Source organism: Aythya ferina, assembly GCF_964211825.1.
Source record: "Aythya ferina genome assembly, chromosome: 8".
Classification (NCBI taxonomy): Eukaryota; Metazoa; Chordata; class Aves; order Anseriformes; family Anatidae; genus Aythya; species Aythya ferina.
Genome location: NC_140304.1, coordinates 21,687,638 through 21,707,022, shown reverse-complemented (window position 1 = coordinate 21,707,022; position 19,385 = coordinate 21,687,638). Strand labels below are relative to the sequence as shown.

At 35.8% G+C, this 19,385-nt stretch overlaps 1 protein-coding gene across 3 annotated transcripts in view; it reads right to left on the bottom strand.

The window, feature by feature from the left end:
• Positions 1-10,068, bottom strand: part of PIGK (phosphatidylinositol glycan anchor biosynthesis class K) — a 75,610-nt gene extending 65,542 nt beyond the window's left edge. The window contains exons 1-6 of one of the 3 annotated variants that reach the window (XR_014695486.1): positions 9,887-10,066; positions 8,246-8,299; positions 5,837-5,928; positions 2,371-2,506; positions 904-1,015; positions 53-149 (exon numbers count right to left, since the gene is read on the bottom strand). Coding sequence is in view for 2 of the 3 variants with exons in the window: in XM_084527721.1 (XP_084383847.1) it covers positions 53-149; positions 904-1,015; positions 2,371-2,506; positions 5,837-5,928; positions 8,246-8,299; positions 9,887-9,958 (563 nt within the window). In the remaining variant the exon portion in view is untranslated. Of the gene's footprint in view, positions 1-52; positions 150-903; positions 1,016-2,370; positions 2,507-5,836; positions 5,929-8,245; positions 8,300-9,886 lie in introns of all 3 variants that reach the window. The other 2 variants (XM_084527721.1, XM_084527720.1) reach the window with 2 other exon arrangements.
• Between the last annotated feature and the right edge of the window lie 9,317 nt (positions 10,069-19,385).

The window sequence follows — 19,385 nt, the reverse complement described above, 5'->3', positions numbered from 1 at the left end:
TCAGGCATCTTCATGAAATATAGTATGTAACCGCTGAATAAAAAGTTATTACCTTCTTTTCTGCCACATTTGTTCAAAAGCATCAGCAAGTTCTACATTTGTGATTTCTTCTGAATCTTGAAATTTTAGGAAACCATTTCCACCATGGCCTGGTAGAAAAAACACAAGTTAGGCAAGTATGTAGGTTAAAGGAAGATAATCAGTCTAATGTTTTTTCTTAAAATAATTAAATAAAAAATAAAAAGCACAAAACACAATTCTCTTTCTCCAGTGGAACTCCAGCAGAAGAAAATACTAGGACAGTGAGAAGCTTTTAGACTGGCAACTAAATATATAACGAGACAGTACAGAATTTAAGTATCTAAGTATTTATATATATACTTATTATATTATTTTTATATGTATTTATATACATAGGTTTTTATATATGTATACTACCTCTATGTGCTGTACGTTTTTATATATACTATATTTTGTACTGTCTTAGGTTATTGTAGGTTATAAGTACTGTCTTACAGGTTTTCTTAATTAGTATAATGTGATAAGAAAAAAAATGTAATTCTTTTGTTTGTTTGGACTCTTGATGGGATTTCAGGATTTCGTTTACCACTGAGAGGGAAGTATTATGGTCTGAAGCGTCCTAGTTCTGTTCAGATGGATGCCCCATTCCATTTGATAATCTCATCTCTTAATTAACTTAGAGCCTTGGTGTGCTTGTATGAGCTGCTCACAAATGATGAGGAACTGCAGCAGATTTAAAAGGGGAAGCTCAACAGCTAAAAATTCAAGAAAATGATTGAAAGCTCCACTGCCATGGAGAAATAACTTGCAGGCATCTGATCTGAAAAGGTACATTTGTGACTTAACAAAGCCAATAAACAATATACACAAACCTTAAATTACCTGTCATATATATTAGAATATTGCTTCTGTCATCAGAAAGAAGACGTTTAGATCGAGGTGTGCTTGGTGGAATTCTTCCTGTTAATACACGCAAGAAATTTTCCACGGTAACCTATGAATAGAAGCAAAAAGTAATTTTCTGAAGAAAAATACTGATCAGTAGTTCTACATTGGGTTACATTAAATAAATAACGGAACAATAGAACATGTAGTGTGTCTAATAAGATGCAATACTGCATGGTATAAACTGCATCAACAGACATTTTCTGTTCAAGGTTTTATTGCAGTAAGGTTCAGAATTATATAGTACCTTTTATTACATCTCACTAATATCAGCCTCTTGCTTTACTATATCAAATAAAGCTACTACTACTGTAATTTCTAAGTACATTTTTCATCGATCTGAAAACCTTCACTGTGTACCTTTATTCTGGCAAAGCTGTTCATGTACACACAAAGTGCAACATTAGTGTGTGTTACCATGGAAAAATAAAAGTTTAAACTTCCTCTGCAACTCAGGAAAGGAAAAACAAGATCAATTTCAGTTACATAAGTCTTTGAGCATCATCACGATGGTGATTGTAAAACCTCCTATAAAACAGCATTTGCTCTTCATGCAGATGTATACAACTCAAATGTTAGCAACAAAATCATACTCTGGAAAGAACATAATACACATTTCGCTTGCATGCTGTAAGTTTCACAGTGGTGTTAAGTGCTTGCAAGATGAGACATCAACCAGTAATCTACCATTTCTGAAGGAGAAAATTCTGTAACATCCATATATTCCTCGTATACACACAAGGAGTTCCATATATTCTTAATTAGAATAGTTCAGGTGGGAATGACCTACAAAGATCACTTATCCCAACTGCCTAACCACTTCAGGGCTAGCCAGAAGTTAAACAGTATTAACGACGGCATTATCCAAATGGCTCTTGAACACTGGTTGATAGCTTAGGTCATCAAGCACCTTACCTGGAAGTCTGTTCCAGTGTTTGACTACCCTCACAGCATAGAAATTTTTCCTAGTGTTCAGTCTGAACCTCCCCTGGTGCAGCTTTGTCATCGGTTACCATCTTCGCTTACCCTCCTCAGCAAGCTGCAGAGAGCGATAAGGTCACCTCTCAGTCTTCTCTTCTCTAGAGTAGGTAACCCAAGTGTCCTCAGCCTCTCCTTATAGGACATGCCTACCAGCAATTTTACCTGCTTTGTTGTTCTCCTCTGGACACGTTCAAGTATCATATCTTTTTTATACTGTGGAGATTCAGTTCTTTAACCAATACAAATCACGTTTCTGGTATAATAAATTTCAAATACAAAACTCAATGGTGGAGTAGAGGTGTTGACAGTAAAAGCCCAGCCCTTGACTAGTCACATGAATAAAGACTTCTTTCAGACTTTCAGAAGCTTTATAAAGCTTTAAAACAGCAAAAATCGAGACCCAGTAATTTAAAGCACAGTTACCTCATAGCTCCTGTAATCTACTTCCACATCATCTCCATATACATTTAGCTCCATGTTTTTATGACTAAACACAGTAGCTGGTTTGGGATTTCTGGGGTTACATGCCATATCATCTGCCAGCATCAGGACAATGTGACTGTAGAAAACACAAGAAAAACATTTTTGACATTCTTGTTTCACACAAGTCAAAAGGAAATTACAACAAAACCATGCCATGACTAAAACAATAGCTTTCAACATTAAGAAGGTTCCTGACATTGTAAGCGGAACTTTGCTTAGTTACACCTTACATACATCCTTGCTAGTATAATGATACCACACATGGTAATGCAGCTAGCTCATATTTACAGGATTCAGTCAGGCCAAACCTGAATATGCAGGTAGTTAATGCTAACAACTTTACGGTACAGACTTGCCTGGAGCTAGGTGGGCAAAACTCTAGAAAAATCTCCAGATTTTTATAAGAAGTCCCAGCTTGTTTGTGCCCTTTTGGGCAAATTAAAAATATTATGAAAATTGTTTTGTTAATTAAATTTGAGGAGCTCCTAAACATTCCTCAGACTACATCTACATCATACTACATCTGATGTACTACTGCATGATTATCTGTGTTAACCAGGAATTTACCTAAAGAACACATGGGCTGTCACCTAAGAGATGCAACACTACGGAGAATGTGCCAGAGATGTCTGGAACAAGGGGATGTAATTCTTTTCCTTGGAAAACACTCTTTGATATAGTTTAAGTAATCTTTGTAAGTAAACTTTTAAGTAATCCACAAAGAATGCTGCTAATTCAGACTCTCAGATATGGTTATAAATTAAACTGTGTCCTGCCATTTAAATACTATTCATGTGCCTGTCATCATTCACCTATGTGTCACCTATATGTCTGCATGAGTACTTCATGAGTAATGTTATTCTTTATTAAGTGCTGACATGCTCCACACTGAACACAACAAAAAAACAGACAGATAATTGCTATCCAAAATAATTCAAGCACTGACACTAAAAAATAATTAAAGTAAATGATTTCACTGGGAATAAAATGCTGGAATAATTATGATGCTGTAACGACAGAAGTCAGAGGAAAACAACCACAGAAGAGAAATAACATTTTTCCCCATGCTTGCACACAAGTACGAAACTATTTTTATTTTAAAAAAATCACTCATTAAACAGGAAATAGTTGGAAGCAACTGTCAAATATGTACCCTACAGGTCTACTGAATATTTAGGTCTAGACCCATTTTTTCATTACATACAGACAAGACGAAAACTAAGCCATAACTAGACCCATGATTTAGCACTCTATTTGCAAGGAATGTGACTATTAAAAAAATAATAATAATAATCACACATCACTCAGTAAAAGCTCTGCATGGTTGTAGTGAAGGCAGGTGAGCAAAAACATACAGAGTTTGAACACCATATGGCATTCTTAAAAGCACATTGTCCACACATTCAGCTTAATAACCTCAGTGCTAACTCACAGCTTAGCTGTTAAACTAATGTAATCATGTATTATATTACTGTTATTCCCATATTGTAAAACTTAAGCTGTGTAATGAACCCAGCAATCAAAAAGATTTTCTCAATTCATTTTGGCTTTCTTATATTCTAGCAAAACTCGTTCCTACAAATTGGAGCATCGTGCCCACATGTCAACAAATCAGAGCAACTTGCAGTCAGAAAACCACAAACCATTTTCCGAATCTGTTCTGTTGTCAGATGACAAATAACTTAAACCACCAGACTGACACAGCTCCATCCAAAAGAAGGCTATGGACAAATCCTTTCAAAGAAGCCCACCCAGGAATCACAATAAATGTTTATTTTTAGGATATCGTTAAGACTTAAAAGAAAAAAGGTTATTTTGAATGAAATTTTGCTGCAAAGAAAGTAAACCAGGTAGAGGAAGGAAATAGGAGAAACCCGCTCAAATCCATGTTGAAAAAGATGAAAAAAAGGTAACCCACTCTCTACTATCTCTTTAGGTCTTGTCTAATGTCTTATTCTTGACCTTAGTCTAAAGGATAGCTAGCTTTTTGAGATTCATTTCTGGATCTTTGGGTATGAATAACAAACAGACCAGGCACCTGAAAATCAGAAATCTCCAGTTATGCTGTAGTTTTTATAGTATTACTAAAACCACCACCTATTTTTATGGTGAATGTATGTAGATTAAAAAAAAAAAAAAAAAAAAAAAAAAAGCTTTCAGGTTTCAGGTAAGGACAGAAGTAGCAAAAGAATTTCTAAGGTAGCACCTATGGTGTCCGTGCTTCTTCTCTCCTGTATAGCAGGAGAGAAGATATTTCTGAATGAGATGTGCAAAAAAATGCCATACAATGCTTAGGCAGTATGTTTCCTTGGATTTATAGCCCCAAAATTCCTCCACAAATTAGGTTTCAACATCCCATCTTTCAGAAACAGAAAAGTCACTCCCTTATTTTTAAAAATAAAGACAGAAAAAGGGATGACGTTGCCATTGCATCCACAGTTGAGTGGGAGCTGAGTGGGGACTCCAGATGCTACCGTCTTAAACCTGGACAAATAAATGACATACAAACTTAATCCTCATTAAAATATACATTTTGAAATGACGAAGCAGGCCATACATCTTAGGCATATATGCTGGAGACACTACCAGTGCTCTAAATTAACATTAAAAAATAGGATCACAAGTATTTCTATAGGAGCCCATGGCTACACAAAGCCTATTACTCAATGGATTTTGGTGCTTATAAAGTCTTTTCATTGATTTGATACAAGTAAATTGCATTCCAAAACATCTGCATGGAACTGTGTCAATACCCACTAAAACTTACAGTAGGTACACAATTAAAAAGGCACTTTAGAACAGTTCATTCATCTTCCTAATCTTGTTAAAGAAGGAATATTCTTTTGATCTCTGTGCTACAGAAGCAGTTTGCATGGACAAAGACTCTGGTTTCTTAAAAAATATGAAAAATGGATTTTTCAAGGCTGCTATCAATATATAGGAGCTGCTTTGTTCAAGGCCTTAAGCACAGAGATTCTGTGTAGTATGAGATATGGAAGCCTTGCTATTTTTAGTAGTTATGGTTGCTAACATCTTCACACAGAAAGGAAATTAAAGTATAGCAGAAGCAAGGTTTCAGAGTAGTATTGTCATCAATGAATGCATTTACCAATTTTCACTTTATGCTTTCACCAGTATAGTAAGTGGTACAGTTTAGTGACCAGATAGCTTTTTTTTTCCCCCTCTTAAATCTAATTGACACATTCCAACTGGAAGTTTTCTTATATAACTTGTTGCTTTTTCCTTTTGAACACTATTGCTGCACTTTTCAACACACTGCTGTGATCACATCTTTACTTTTATCCTGTTGAACTGGAAAGAAAAATGTATTTTTATACTGCTTCGGAAAATGAAAGAACTTTAACAGCACATTTATAAGGAATTGTATTCACCAAGGTCTCCTCACCTATCAGGTATGCCCAGTCTCTTCACGCTTCTGTATACTGAAAGAGTGTTTGCCACGTGACGGTAATTAAACCAGAATCGAGATGTGCACACCTTTTTAAGGAAAAGAAAAACACAATACGTTAAGTAGCATAAAAATACACAAATTGGCCTGGAATATACATCAGAAGACACTGATTACAGGTATTCCAACAAAGTTATAAATCAGAAAGAACATAGCAACACCAAGAAAGTCATGATATAAGCTATATAAACCTTTGTTGTACCAGAGCAATAAATGCTGAAAATAAGTGTTAAAAAAAATAAATGTTCTTAACATACTGGCTCATGAGAACATTGTCATAAAACCAACTGAGCATAGAAAGTGGCACTTTAGGGAATAATCGAGCAACAGTAAGTGGATAAGCTAAATTTTTCATTTACTTTCTCCATACCCAATGAAAGAAAATTCGAAGGAAGAGTTTTCATCTCAATAGCAAACCCATTTTGGGAGCATTCTTGCATAAAGCATAAGCAAATTCATGCAGAAGCCACACATGAGAAAACACACTAAGGGTGCTTTGCATTTAAGGAGTCAAATACAATAAAGCAAGAGCTAAGTAAGCTCTAACCAAAATCTGAATACAGATTCTCAGAAAATCTCAAAGGAGTTCAGATTCTACTCTTCTAACAGGGCAAAGAGTTGGTGTGAGCCATTCCTGTACTGAAAGTATTCTGTAGGTCAGATATTATTTAATCTGTCCTCCAAAACTTGAAATCAATGAGATTCCAAAATCTTCAGAGGCAATATGCTGTAGTTCTTAATAGCCTCATTGCTGTCGTTGTGTTTAAATTAAGTTCAATACTTCAAATTTGTTCTGCACCAAGGACAGAAACTCCTTTGCAGACAAATTTCTTCAGTTTTACCAGTCGTTCAGACATATGAAGGAAAAAGCATTGAGACTTGATTTTAAATCCACAAAAATAAAGAAGAAACAAGCATAGCATTTAAGACAGTTTAATTCTTCATCTCTGATTTAAACAGAAACATCTTTTAAGCCAAGTCACATAGAGCAAACTATATAATATCTTTTTCTCTAGTCTTTTATACAAAGAAATGAATAGTAGCTTAAAAATCAAAAATAGTAGTTTATAAATCAAAATAACTTAGTAGCGTATAAATCAAAATTCAGCCTGAAAGGATCCTCAAGTCCCTCCAGGTTGGAATTTCAAAAAGCTTGTGAGCACATTTGCCTTTGAGCAAGATTCACAGGCCTGAAAGCTAACCCTGGCAAATGTAGCTGTGACTTTTCAAGAAATTGTCCTCTGCCCCTTCCTTTCATTACCTCCCGCACAACACAGCATAAAACATGCCTACATATTAAATTTGGCTATTCACAGCACATTAATTCACACTACTGACAAGGTGGGTTTGCAGTACAATGTGAGGCCTGAAGTGTTTGATAGCAGTTAAACCCTCTCTACGTTATTGCTTTAAGAAATTAGTAACAATTGTTAAAAAGCTGAATCATGAACTACCCCCCCCCCCAAAAAAAAAAAAAAAAAAAAAAAGCAGCTGAGAATCTGTTGAAGACTGAAATTACGGTTCTTGGACAGAATTTTCCACTTTCTTTGTGTTTTTAAGTGTACTAACTACAGCACCTATTTGTTAAAAATATTAAAATAGTACTTGATGTTTTAATGGTTTCCAGTTTCTACACTGCAGACTACATAAATTATTTGTTCTAATTTGATCCGTTACTATTCACTTTCATTTTATATTGCTACATTTTAGTATCTGGAAAACAAACATCTGCTACTGAGTAATCATAACAGTGTTCTGAGACAAATTAGTCATTAGGACCCAAATTGTGATTAAGAACCAATTGTGTAGCATGATTCAAAGCTAATAAAAGATTCGTGGCAATGAAAAAAATTAAGATAAGAACAGTTGATCTAAACATTATGTAAATTACGAATTTATTTCATCCTAAACCTGTTATCACAAATTAACAGATTGAGTAAGAATACATAAATCAGAAATAAATGATACCTGCCTGGTCAAAGAGATACACTTTTCTGATATAATAATTACACTTCTGTTCAACATGCACTGTGATAATTTAACCATTTTAATGCTGTTAGAACTTTTGCTTTATGAAACCTACCACGTATCTATACATTCTGATTGCTTGATATTAAATTGCAATGAAAATCTAATTTTAATATTAATAATATTTTTAATATTAAAAATAATTTTGTTATTATTAATTAATAAATTTGCAGGGCTTACTTCAAATTTATTCATTTCCAATCCCTTCTCCTTCTGTTTCTTTCAAATAAACAAAATTCTTGAGCAATTGTTGCACTAATGGCATATGACAAAAAATTGTAAACTTTATTTGAAGAATACAACCTGGACCGCACTTACCAAAACTGCCCAGTTATTTGTATGTCCGCTTCTGAAGAACTGTTCCGCTTGATCCTTATAGACAGAGAAAATATTAGATGTTTTTCAGTAGAAATAAAGCAATAACTGATCGTATTTTTGTTTCCATAAAACAAACCACGTTCAATGCATGTTTGCATTTACCACACCTAACACTGAATAAACCTTAGAAAACATTCAAGAATAACAATTTTTCTTATTCCATGTTGCATATTTTATCTAAGTTAGCTCTAACAAATCTTTCCCTGAAACTTGCTAAATGAAAAAGATCCATTAGTCACTTTCAAGTTAGTTAAAAAACCCACGCATCTCTATTCCAGAGTACATTCCAAAGTGCAATGATTTATTAACCTACAATTTCTTCCTTAATGAGAGAAGGGGCTTGGATGAATTTCTATTTTCACTGTTCCTCCTGCCTTTCCAGCAGCAGAGAAGCTAATCTAGAACTTTAACCCATTTTAAGTCCATGCTTCAAAATAAGGAGCTACAACAATACCAACCGTTTCTATATAGATTCCAACATGCTTTGCAGAGGACAGGGCCCTTGTTTTAAACAGACTGCGTATATCAGCATATTTAAAGAGGCTAAGGTTTTCCAGCAGTCACCGAAAGAGTCAGGCACAAGACAGAAATCCAGACTCCTGATGCTTAATTTGACTGGTTTACTTCTCTGAGGAGTACCAGCCTGATGCGTTACACAAAATGCAGTCATAGAAAAGTGCGTTAAAACATATGCAAGGGTACTATACTTCAAGCAGTTAAAAATCTGCAGTTTCCAAATACTGAAGGTGTTTCTATTGTTTACTTCTTGCCCTACCAGTAATTATTTTCAAGTACAACCTTTTGTGGTTTTTCGTTTGTTTGTTTTTTTTTTTTTTTTTTTTTTTTTAATAAAGCAGAATCCAAGTGCAAACAACCCAGGTGCAGCATGTGTGCTATGCGAGAAAAAAAAAATATATACGTATATATACATATATACGTACATATATAGTTACTGAAGTATGGAATTCACACTTGGGGGGGGGAGGGGAAGCATTAGCTTCTTCGGTTTATAAAATGGAAACACCTGCCAGAGCTGTGCACAGCAATCACGGCCAGGTGAGGCCTCGCACCCAGCCACCTGTGGAAGCCCACAACTCCCCACTCCCTTTGCACCTCCATTTTCCCTCACACAACTCAGCCAGCAAGCGGCTGTAGAGGCCAAACAGATCACCGCCTACCGAGAGCTGTGTGGCACTGCCAAAGCAAGATGTTTCAGAAGCAGATATATTACAAGGGGGGGGGGGGGGGCTGTCTTTAACTTTACACACTCTGAACAAGTTGCACGTGCCTGACGAGCAGCCGGCCCTTCTGGGATGTGCTGCATTAGCTTATAAAACCCTAATTCCGCGGCGGGGCGCTCAGCCCAGCCCCTTTGCCCACAGCCCTCCCGGCCCTTCCCCGAGCGCCACCAGCGGCCCGGGGCGGCTCCAGCGGGGCGGGCTCCGCCTGCGGCGGGGCGGAGATAGGGGGAAACAGCAGCAGCAGCAGCATGGCAGCGGCGGGGAGGCTGCAGCGCCGTCTGCCCTCCCTCTGTTTCTTTGTCTCTCCTCACCAGCCGCTCTCCCCCTGCAGCCCCCGTACCTGGACGCCGCTGGCGAGCGCCGCGCCGCAGCAGCCCAGGAGCAGGGCCACGGCTGGCAGCGCGGCCGCCATCTTACCCCGCCCGGCTCCGGGAAGCGACCGCTGCGCATGCACGGGGCGGGGAGAGGTGCTCGGGGCTGCCTCGGCCCGGGGTAACCCCGAGGCCCGCTCTGTGCCGGCGGCGTAGCTTTTAGGAGCTGAATAAAGCATGAGTTGTCCCCTTGCTCAGTCTCCTTATGTCGTTTTGTTGTTGTTGTTGTTTTTTGTTTGTTTGTTTTTTTAATAGAGCTGGGGCAGTAGTGGTAGCAGATCTCACCAGTGCTGTGAGGGGAGGTGTTAGAGCCCTGTGATGCAGCGCAGCCCTATCCAGACCTTGGCCATCCCATGGACAGGCTGAGCTGGTGGTAGAAAACGTGGTGGCATCACGTCCCACGTTAAGCTGGGGAGGCTCCTAGGGGTGCAGCACCAGAGCCTCTCAGCCTCGTACCAGAAATGTCCTCAAATCTCTGGCCTTTGTGGGAGGCACTGCGAGGGCAGAGTGTGGGTGGGGTTGGCAAGGTGGCTTTAGGCCCTGGTGGCTGCAGGGCAGCAAGCGAAAGGGGTGAGTGATGTGAGGAGGGAGATCAGAAAGTAGATCTTTTGTCAGGATACAGCCTTTGCCACATACAGTTCCTCCCTCAGAGCCAATGAATCATCAGGCTTTTATTTCAATCTATTGAACCACTTGGTATGATTCCTTCATTTCCACTAATACCCTGTCAACACCTCTGTTCAATTGCCTGATGCCTTCCATTAGCTAAGGTACCTGCCTTGAACCAGGAAGCTCTCTCCTGCTCTTTGTGTTTGTCATCAGTAATGACTTTCTCAGTAAAGAGAAAATCATACTTTATCCATATATTGATGTTATAATGTCAGTAACATCACATTTTCTCTTTGAAATTGCTGGTTTCCTTGTTATAAACATAATCATGATTAGATCACATTTTCTTTTTGTGCATAAAGCTAAGGAACTTTTTCCCTTTCAAAGACAGTTGCCACCAGCTCCTGTTTTACATGAACATCTCTCCAGTGTGAACCTCTTACAAACTTACTGAGAAGTGTCATGGGTGTTTGTCCCTTTGTCCCTGCTTGTATGCCACATCATGAATCTTCTTGCTCCAGAAAATAAAAAGAATTTAAAATGGGGCCAAACATGAGATTTCTCCTTCTCCTTTCAAATGTTTCTGCTTAGGACTGTGATCATTCTCAGATGTGTTCAAGATGTGTCAGTAATCCCAAAGGACAGGCAGCTATCTTTCAGAGCATGTACTCATCCAGTTTTATAATTGATGAGCTGATTTCATGTTCTTTGACTCAGATAGTTCCTCATTACCTTTCAGCTGCCATGTGGAGTTGGTCAGATACCGAGTGAGAAATACATAAAATCTCCACTCTTTAACTGAATTTGTTTCTTTTAAGCCAAATTATTTGCTCTTTGACTTTATTACAAGTATTAATCCTTTGGCATTGCATTTTGGCCAACATTTTTTTCCCACAGAATTAATGTCATCATCTGTATCTTGATGATGTGTCTTTGAACTAGGCATAAGTCCTTCAGATGTTTATACTGAATGAAAAGTCAGGCCAAATGTTACCAAAATATAACTTTAGCTTACCAAGGAGCCTTTCTTGACGTGAGAAGTAATTAACATATTTTCCGTGAATAAAACTTTAAAATGTCATATTAACTTTAAAATTCCTGAACCTTCTAAACTTTGTATCACAGGCAACCTTAGTCATGGCATTATTTGGAATACTTGACTTTGTAGTTTTTTAAAAAAAAAAAATATATGGAAAAACCCCAAATTTCTGTCACATATTATTGGAATGATGTAAACATGGGTTTTCACCTAGGGACTCTACAAACAGAAATCTCCTTGTGCTGAGCAATTAAGAACTGTAGTAAATTATCCTTATTTCAAAGATCACTTGCAGGGGATGAGACATTTAAAATACTAGGTTTCACTGATAGAATAATTTAAGAACACTTGTCTATTCAATATTGTTGCTATTTGTCATGGCTGTATGTAGTTGGTTCTGCAACATACAGTAAGGTTTAACTGACTCTTGATGTAAAAGCATAGTTGCAAATTCATCAGTCTTGTGTCACATGCTGTCTGCTAAAGCATGTGAGCAGTATTTAGATCAACTGCAGTCACACTGCAGGCGTTACTCTTTTATCCGAAGTGTTCAGGTCATATGGCTGCCTTTCCATCCCAGGGTGGAGACAGTACTGAGTTAGAGCAAACTCAGTTTCACAAACACACTGGAGTATTCCAAAAGAATGGCCATTATTCCTCCTGATTTATATACCACATTATACAGTATATAGTTCATTTTTTTTAGATCTGTTTTGCCTGCTAGATTCTCTTAGCCTGCTTGAGTGTATTTTGTAATGGATTTATTCCTTCTTCTACTTCTGGCTTTTATTTCTTTACAGTCTCGGTCTTTCATGGGCTTTAGTATTCATCAGCCACTCATGAGTGTCCCAGTGCTGCAGGCATTATTCCTGGAGGTGGCATCACTTCTTTCTTTCTTTCCTTTTTTTTTTTTTTTTTTTTTTTCACAGTAAGATAGTTCAAAAAGCTTTGCCTTCATTTTTTCATCTCTATTCCCTATAGGCAGCTCTCAATACAGATTTGGTGTTTGCTTCCACGCCTGTACAGGATTTTTTTATTTTTATTTTTGTCTAGAAATTGAGTTCTAAGCTGTCTGCTTTGTTCTGTTTTGTTTTCATGCTAATCACAGTATTTTTCATGCTTGGAGTCTCTTTAGCTTGACCTTTACCACCATGTTTCTTGTACCTCTCGCTGAGTAATTAGAAAGGACACCAAATGTGTATCCAAAAATGATTTGTAATTAAAACAACTGTTTAAAAAGCTGCTGTAACTGCAGTTGGTATTCACATTGGAGCAATTGTTGGTTCCCCTCCAGACTCTTCCCTCCTTCAGCAGGTTGCTCAGGCCCTAATCCCCTAATTTAAACCCTTTAGACATTGCCCTCTTAGAGCCATCTGTCAGTTCCTCCTGTCCAGCATGGTGCCAACAAACTGAGGAAGGGTAGCAATCATAAATGTAACCCCATAAGCTCCTAAGACAAGAATTTGTGCCTACTAGGGTTTATCTGCCATTTTTTGACCACAAAGGGTGGTTGTTTTTTGCTTTTTTTTTTTTTTCTGTATGAAAAATAATTATTAAATAGCTTAATTTTGGTTAGTATTAACCTTGATTATATTATCTGTAGGTATCATAGTTGGTTCCTTCTTGTGTATTCTTGATCCTGGTCCTTTTTTTCTTTTCCCATTTTTATCAGATTTGCACATACTGCCTGGTGTTTCTCTACTGTAGAAATAAGATAATAAGTATAGCCAAATATATTTTTCTTTAAGATTCCATAAGAAAAATGAAAAAGAACTCTTGAAATATGTCAACAAGACAGATACTTGTGGAAACATCAATGATAGCTCAACTGTATTATCACACTAAAGAAATGCAGATTTATTACTTTCTTCATTTTGACTGTCAATACATTACGTTAAAAAAATTGAAAAAGTCCCTGAACATCTCCCATTTTTATATTACTTGTGGGTTTTGTAATCAACAAACAATTCTACTACAGTTTAGTATCTGAGCTGACAAAATTTCTGTCTTCAAATATGGAACCTATATGAAACAATAGTTTACAAATTAATTACTGATTTTATTCATTTGTTGTTTGTTTGTTTGTTTTCCATTTCTATAAGTAGGAGAATGGCTTTACTACAGAATATAGTAGTTAAAAAGATTTACAATAACAAAGTAATACTAATGAAAAATATGCAACATTATTATGGTGAAAGTAATAAATACAGAACTTCCAAAGGAAAATAACTTGAAAGAGGTCTTCCTTCTGATGTTATCAAGCTGAAACAGTTTTATTGGACTGTATTTTTCAATAGATTCTTTTTGAACACTGGATAAACACATTATGACCTACACTTCTGTTCATCCATAGAATCCAGTTGCTCACCTCTACTTGGGAAGCAAACTAGATAATATTTTTTACTGTTATTTACAAAGCGAAATTATGGAAATCACTTCTTACTGTACTTTTTGAGGTCAGATGAGTACACAGGCAAAAATGAAACATGCAATGAAATTCAGTTGACATTTGTTCTTAATGAATTAACCATCTACCTTGTCATTAGTTCTGTTCTGTAAGTAATGATGCAAATCTCATCAGGCATGTAGTTTCTATAACGTTGAATTGTGTAATAATCCATTAATCCATATCTTTGGAAGATATCAGGTTAGAAATCATTCCAACAAGTTATTCTGTCGGTAATATAAGTAAAATACGAGGGAACAAAATATAAAAACACTGATGACTTGTTTACATAGTTTGTAAGGTATAATGGCAGTCATCAAATATGAATTCACATTACATTTGGTCCAGTTGTACAATATTTTTCTCAATAGAAAACAACACTTAAAACCTTTATCATTCTCATTCATGAAGATAAATGCAATGCAGCAGTAAAAGTCTACCTTTATTGTTTTAAAATTATCCTCTTAGTTGCATTTTTCCACTGATACTTCAAAAGGGTTCATTCTCAAATAGAAAATTAATGGGCTTCTTATTTAGGAACAAGATAAGAATCTTAATTAAATTTCCCTAAGTAAAGATGAGTTTAAAAACATAGTAGTTCTACTCTTAATTTCAAGCAATGGATATTACATATCATATCTAAGAATCCTTTAAAAGTCGTAATTTTTATTCCATTGCAAGTTCTGACATCTCTATGATAAATCTGTCACATGTCCCCAAAAAGCCAAGTGTCTGACTGTCTCAGGAAAGACCTCCAAGTAGTGAATGAGCTGAAGTGGTCTCAGCTTTGGTGGTTAAATGAAGTCAAGTAAAGGGCTGTATTGCTGATGAACTGATTTTAGCTCCCAAACCATTACTTAAAACTGTCTTGTGTATTCTTAAAGTACAGTAAAGTCTGCAGTCTAGATATATCCTTTTGTCTTCTAAGTAATGTTCTTCATTTGCAAGCAAGCTTTTATTTTACTCTGTTGAGAACTACTCATCAGCATGAGAAAACAAACACAAAGTTTTGAAAATTACAGGCTGCATGCATGTCAACAGTACCTGAAAAAGTATTAGATTTAATATTATGAAAAATGTATTAGAAATAAGATACACAATGAGCAGAGTCAACTTTAAAAGAGCTTACACAGACACCAAGTACAATAATGTTGATTAATGTTAAATATTTGAACAGTGACTACACTGAATCCAGACAATTGCCAGCAAAGGTTATGTAGATCATTGTGTGATGAGTACTGAAATGTTATTAGAACTGATTAGTGGAAGATTGCACTTGAGAAGCAAAATGTAAGGCAAATCCAAAAACAGGCCATGTTGAAATTCAAAGAAATATTCTCAACAGAAGGAATGATCTGGTATATAGTTATATACAAAAACAAAAAATATTTTTGTTTATTGTTTTGTTTATTTTTATTAGTTTTCCCAGGCATAATGGGCTGGAATGGATCAAAACTTGAGGTCTCTTCCAACCTAGAAATTCTGTGATTCTGTGTGATTCTGTGAAAACGATCAAAAAATTTTTAGACAGAAGATTGCTTATACCTTTTAGAGTAGCTGCTAAGCTGTGAATAAAAGTGGACATGGAACAACAACTCCTGATAGTTTCCTTGACAATTAAAACTTTGTAAAACAGAGAATTTGGTTCCCTCTTCAACTACTTTTAGCAGGATGCTCTAAAAGTTGCTGCAGATAAGGAAGAAAGTATTCATGCTGAGCTAAGCATGGAGTATCTTTCAACATACTATAAATTCTAGCTCCATCGTACATAATGCTCCTTGGAATTAAAAGTATTTCTTTTTTTTAAATATGCTCTATTTCTTTGAGCATATTTACTGGAAGCTGTTCCTAAGTAAAAATGCCAGAATGACTTTGTAAATTGAAATCATAATTCTTGGGAGCCAAATTTTGCTATGATTTATAAAAATGCAGTATTGTTGAAATTGCATTCTGCACAGAAGGTCAGGTAAATACGCCTTTTTACCATTAAAGTGCTGGCACTTAGTGCAAAGTGGAGTTTTACTTAAAAAATTAAATGCGCTCTTAATAAGCAGAAAGTCTAGATGAAACCAAATAACACATTCAGCAAGAAAGTAAACTGGTGGCTATGCAATTCCCCCAAAACTTTGTTTCTTAAAAGCCAAATTCTATGACCTAAGTTGATCAGGATATTGTTCAAGTTGAAGAGAACTGCCCAGATGAGATTGTGTTTTGTTATGAAATTTATGAAAGATTTTGTATATTGTTCTGCAATCCTCTCATGAATAATAATAAATAATAATAAATAAAAAGAAGAAGAAAAATCAAAGGCTTTCTTTTCACCTCCATTTATCTTTGTGAGGAGGATTGTATCCTAATGAAGATGATGGTCTTTTCCAACCTTAATGATTCTATGATTCTATATTGATTATTTTCTAGTAAGGGATTATTTTTCTACCCTCGAATCTGAAAGAAACCATCAAGAAAAAGTCAAAGTCATAGTGATAACAGGAATTACCAATATATTGATACATGTCTGTTGATTCTGTATATCTGTCCTGTTCTATGACCTGAACAAATTGTTTTAACTGCTAACAACAAATTACATGAAAATTTAAAAGCTATGTTTATTGCAGGTAATGACCTTTTACATTTTGAAGACAGGCATTTGAATTTACATGTTCATTCAAGGTGATTGATTTTTATATGGAGAAAAGACACCAATCAGTCAACAAATCAGTTTCAACTAGTCAGTGCCTAAATGGATATATTTACAGAAGTATTTTCTCAGTGAAAACTGTCTTCCTGAACTTTAACTCTCTGAAAGCTGTTAAGGATTTCCTTAAACAAAAAATCTCTTATTGTAAAATAAAGTAAATGCTGAACAAAAATATATTTTTTCTCGCACTTTGGAAAGAAAAAAAAAAAAATAAAAACAATGTTAAAGAAAAATCTTTGTGTGTGTATGTATATGAAAGATTAAAGTATAGAGCCTGATGTGTGTCCCAATTTCATACAACATTGTGTGATAATTTTAGAAGGCTTTTGCCTCACCAGCCTAGCCCAAAGGAGGAAGTTCAGGTCAGTGGAGTGGCCAGGCTCCCCACAGTGCCATGGCCCAAAACCTCAGATAGCACAGTCTAAATCAACAGCATTGGGTTAGCCGCATATATGTCTGGCTTGGATTATAGACTGCAAAGGTGATTTAAGTCTGCTTTTGTCACATCCTCTCTTTATTTTTTAACAGATTATCAGTGGCCTGGTCTGGAAGATGTGACCTTCTGGCAATGGATTAGTCATTGTTGAGGAAAAAAAAATCTTCCTTTTGGAACTCTCAAATCATTAAACCCAAGCTTTTAATGAAAGTCCCAGGCTTTAAACACGTCAAATACATATTATTCCTAAGATCTAATAGATACATGTTCCTATCATACACATATCAAAAAATAATATATATGCACGTGTTTCTCATGTATGTTCTATTTGTAGATTGCATATTTCAATCTACAGACGAAATCGCAAAATTTCAGCTTTACGTTTCACAAAGAGTATGTTAAAAAAAAATTAAAATAATCCTTTTCAGGTCAGTGACATCAAAATCATTTGACATCAAGGATACATAATGTCACTTACTACTTAGATTTAGGATAAATATGGTAGTCAGGTAATCACTTGGCTTTACTAGGTATAAAAATAATAAACACTTTCCATCCATACAGCACCTCTTAACCAATGATCTCAAAGCATTCCATGTCAATTTCATGTGACCTTGATGCCAAGAGACACCATGCCCTACTCAAAATGCTGGGGTTTTGCTACTATATATTCATTTTCCTTCTTTCATCTGATTCTGTTTACCTGAATATTTTCAGAAGATAAAGAAAAGTATTTAATTTTGGGGGTTGTTATATATTATCATGTTATGAGAAGAATTTTTAATAAAAAAAAATTAATCCATCTCTTCCATGGATGGATTTCTATCACAAGGCACTAAATGAGTATTTAAAATTAAGAAGATTCAGGGTATTTTGTCTGCCTTATATCCCCAACTAGGAACCAGAACAGTGTTAAACACCTTTTCCATTTCCTTCAATAATTCTGTATCTAGTTATTATGATCTAAAATTGTCACATTGGTTTTCAAATCGTTTTGTGAAATAAGTTTATCCATTAGGCTATTTAACTGCTCAGAACTCTAGAAACCAAATGTGTTTTCTCTCTCAGAGGAGATAGATTTACAAATAAAATATGTTTTGGAAAGGGACTATGTCTGAGTTTGCTCAATATTAATAATATTGAAAGGTAAAATCAGTCCTTTTCCAGAAATTGCTCATAACATGCTTTCCGTAAGAGAAGTCATGATTTATCAGACATGAAGTATTCAAATGCAACCTAAAGTTAGTATCGACTTAGTTTCTCACTGTTAAAGTGTAGTCAGAGAACTTAACACATTCTTAGGACTGCAGACTCCCAGAGAGCCATTCTTTCAAATTTTTTGAATAATTGAGGATAAGGAACATATTAGCGATTCCAGTTTCATTAGAAAACTTGAATAAAATGATATAAAAGATATTAACAAGGCTTGCTCTATGAATCCATTAATATCCAGAATATACACAGAAAAACATCTGAAGCAAGCGGTTACTTTTTCAAATAAATGTGGGAGTCAAAATACTGTTTAAAACATTATTTTTTCCTGAATGTTTATGAATAAGTATGTAAACTGCAGCTGTGGAGCTCGTCACTTGTACAGTTGTGAAACTTTATATCAACCTGCCTCTTGAAATGACGAGTTCACATAGGAGCAGAACTTTGTAAGAAGTTCTCCTGAAAATAAATATCCTAAACAAACTTCTCCTGAGTCCTGCCTTTTGTTACCACTCTAACACCAAGCCAGGGTGTGTTTACTATCCAGAGCAAAACAGCTTAATCTGTTAAGAGGTGTTAGTAAGACAGGGCCAGGGGTCCTGCTTGGCACTGAAGCTGAACAACTACTTAGTTTTATTGGCTATCAGGTCACGAAAAAAAAATGTCTTGGTGACCCAAGAAGTGCTGAGGATTGTTTGCAATCTGAAATGTTAAAAAAAAAAAAAATTAAGTATCAGGCTCTATCCAGTATCAAGCTAAATGTTTCTTCCATTTAGCCAAAATTTTTCAGCCAATGCTTTGCTGAATCTGAGTTCAAGTTCAACCATCATATTACAGTTTCATCAACTGTTCTGTTATCTCTGCTAATAAGCCATCTGGCAGCATGTCATCTTCTACTGAAAACAGGTGTTTGATCCAATTCTCATTTGTTATATTGTCAAGAAAGCATTCATTGAAGTTGGTGACTAAATTCAGACAATGTTCTTGTATGGCAGCAGACAGTCAGGATAAATTTTGAATTAACATTA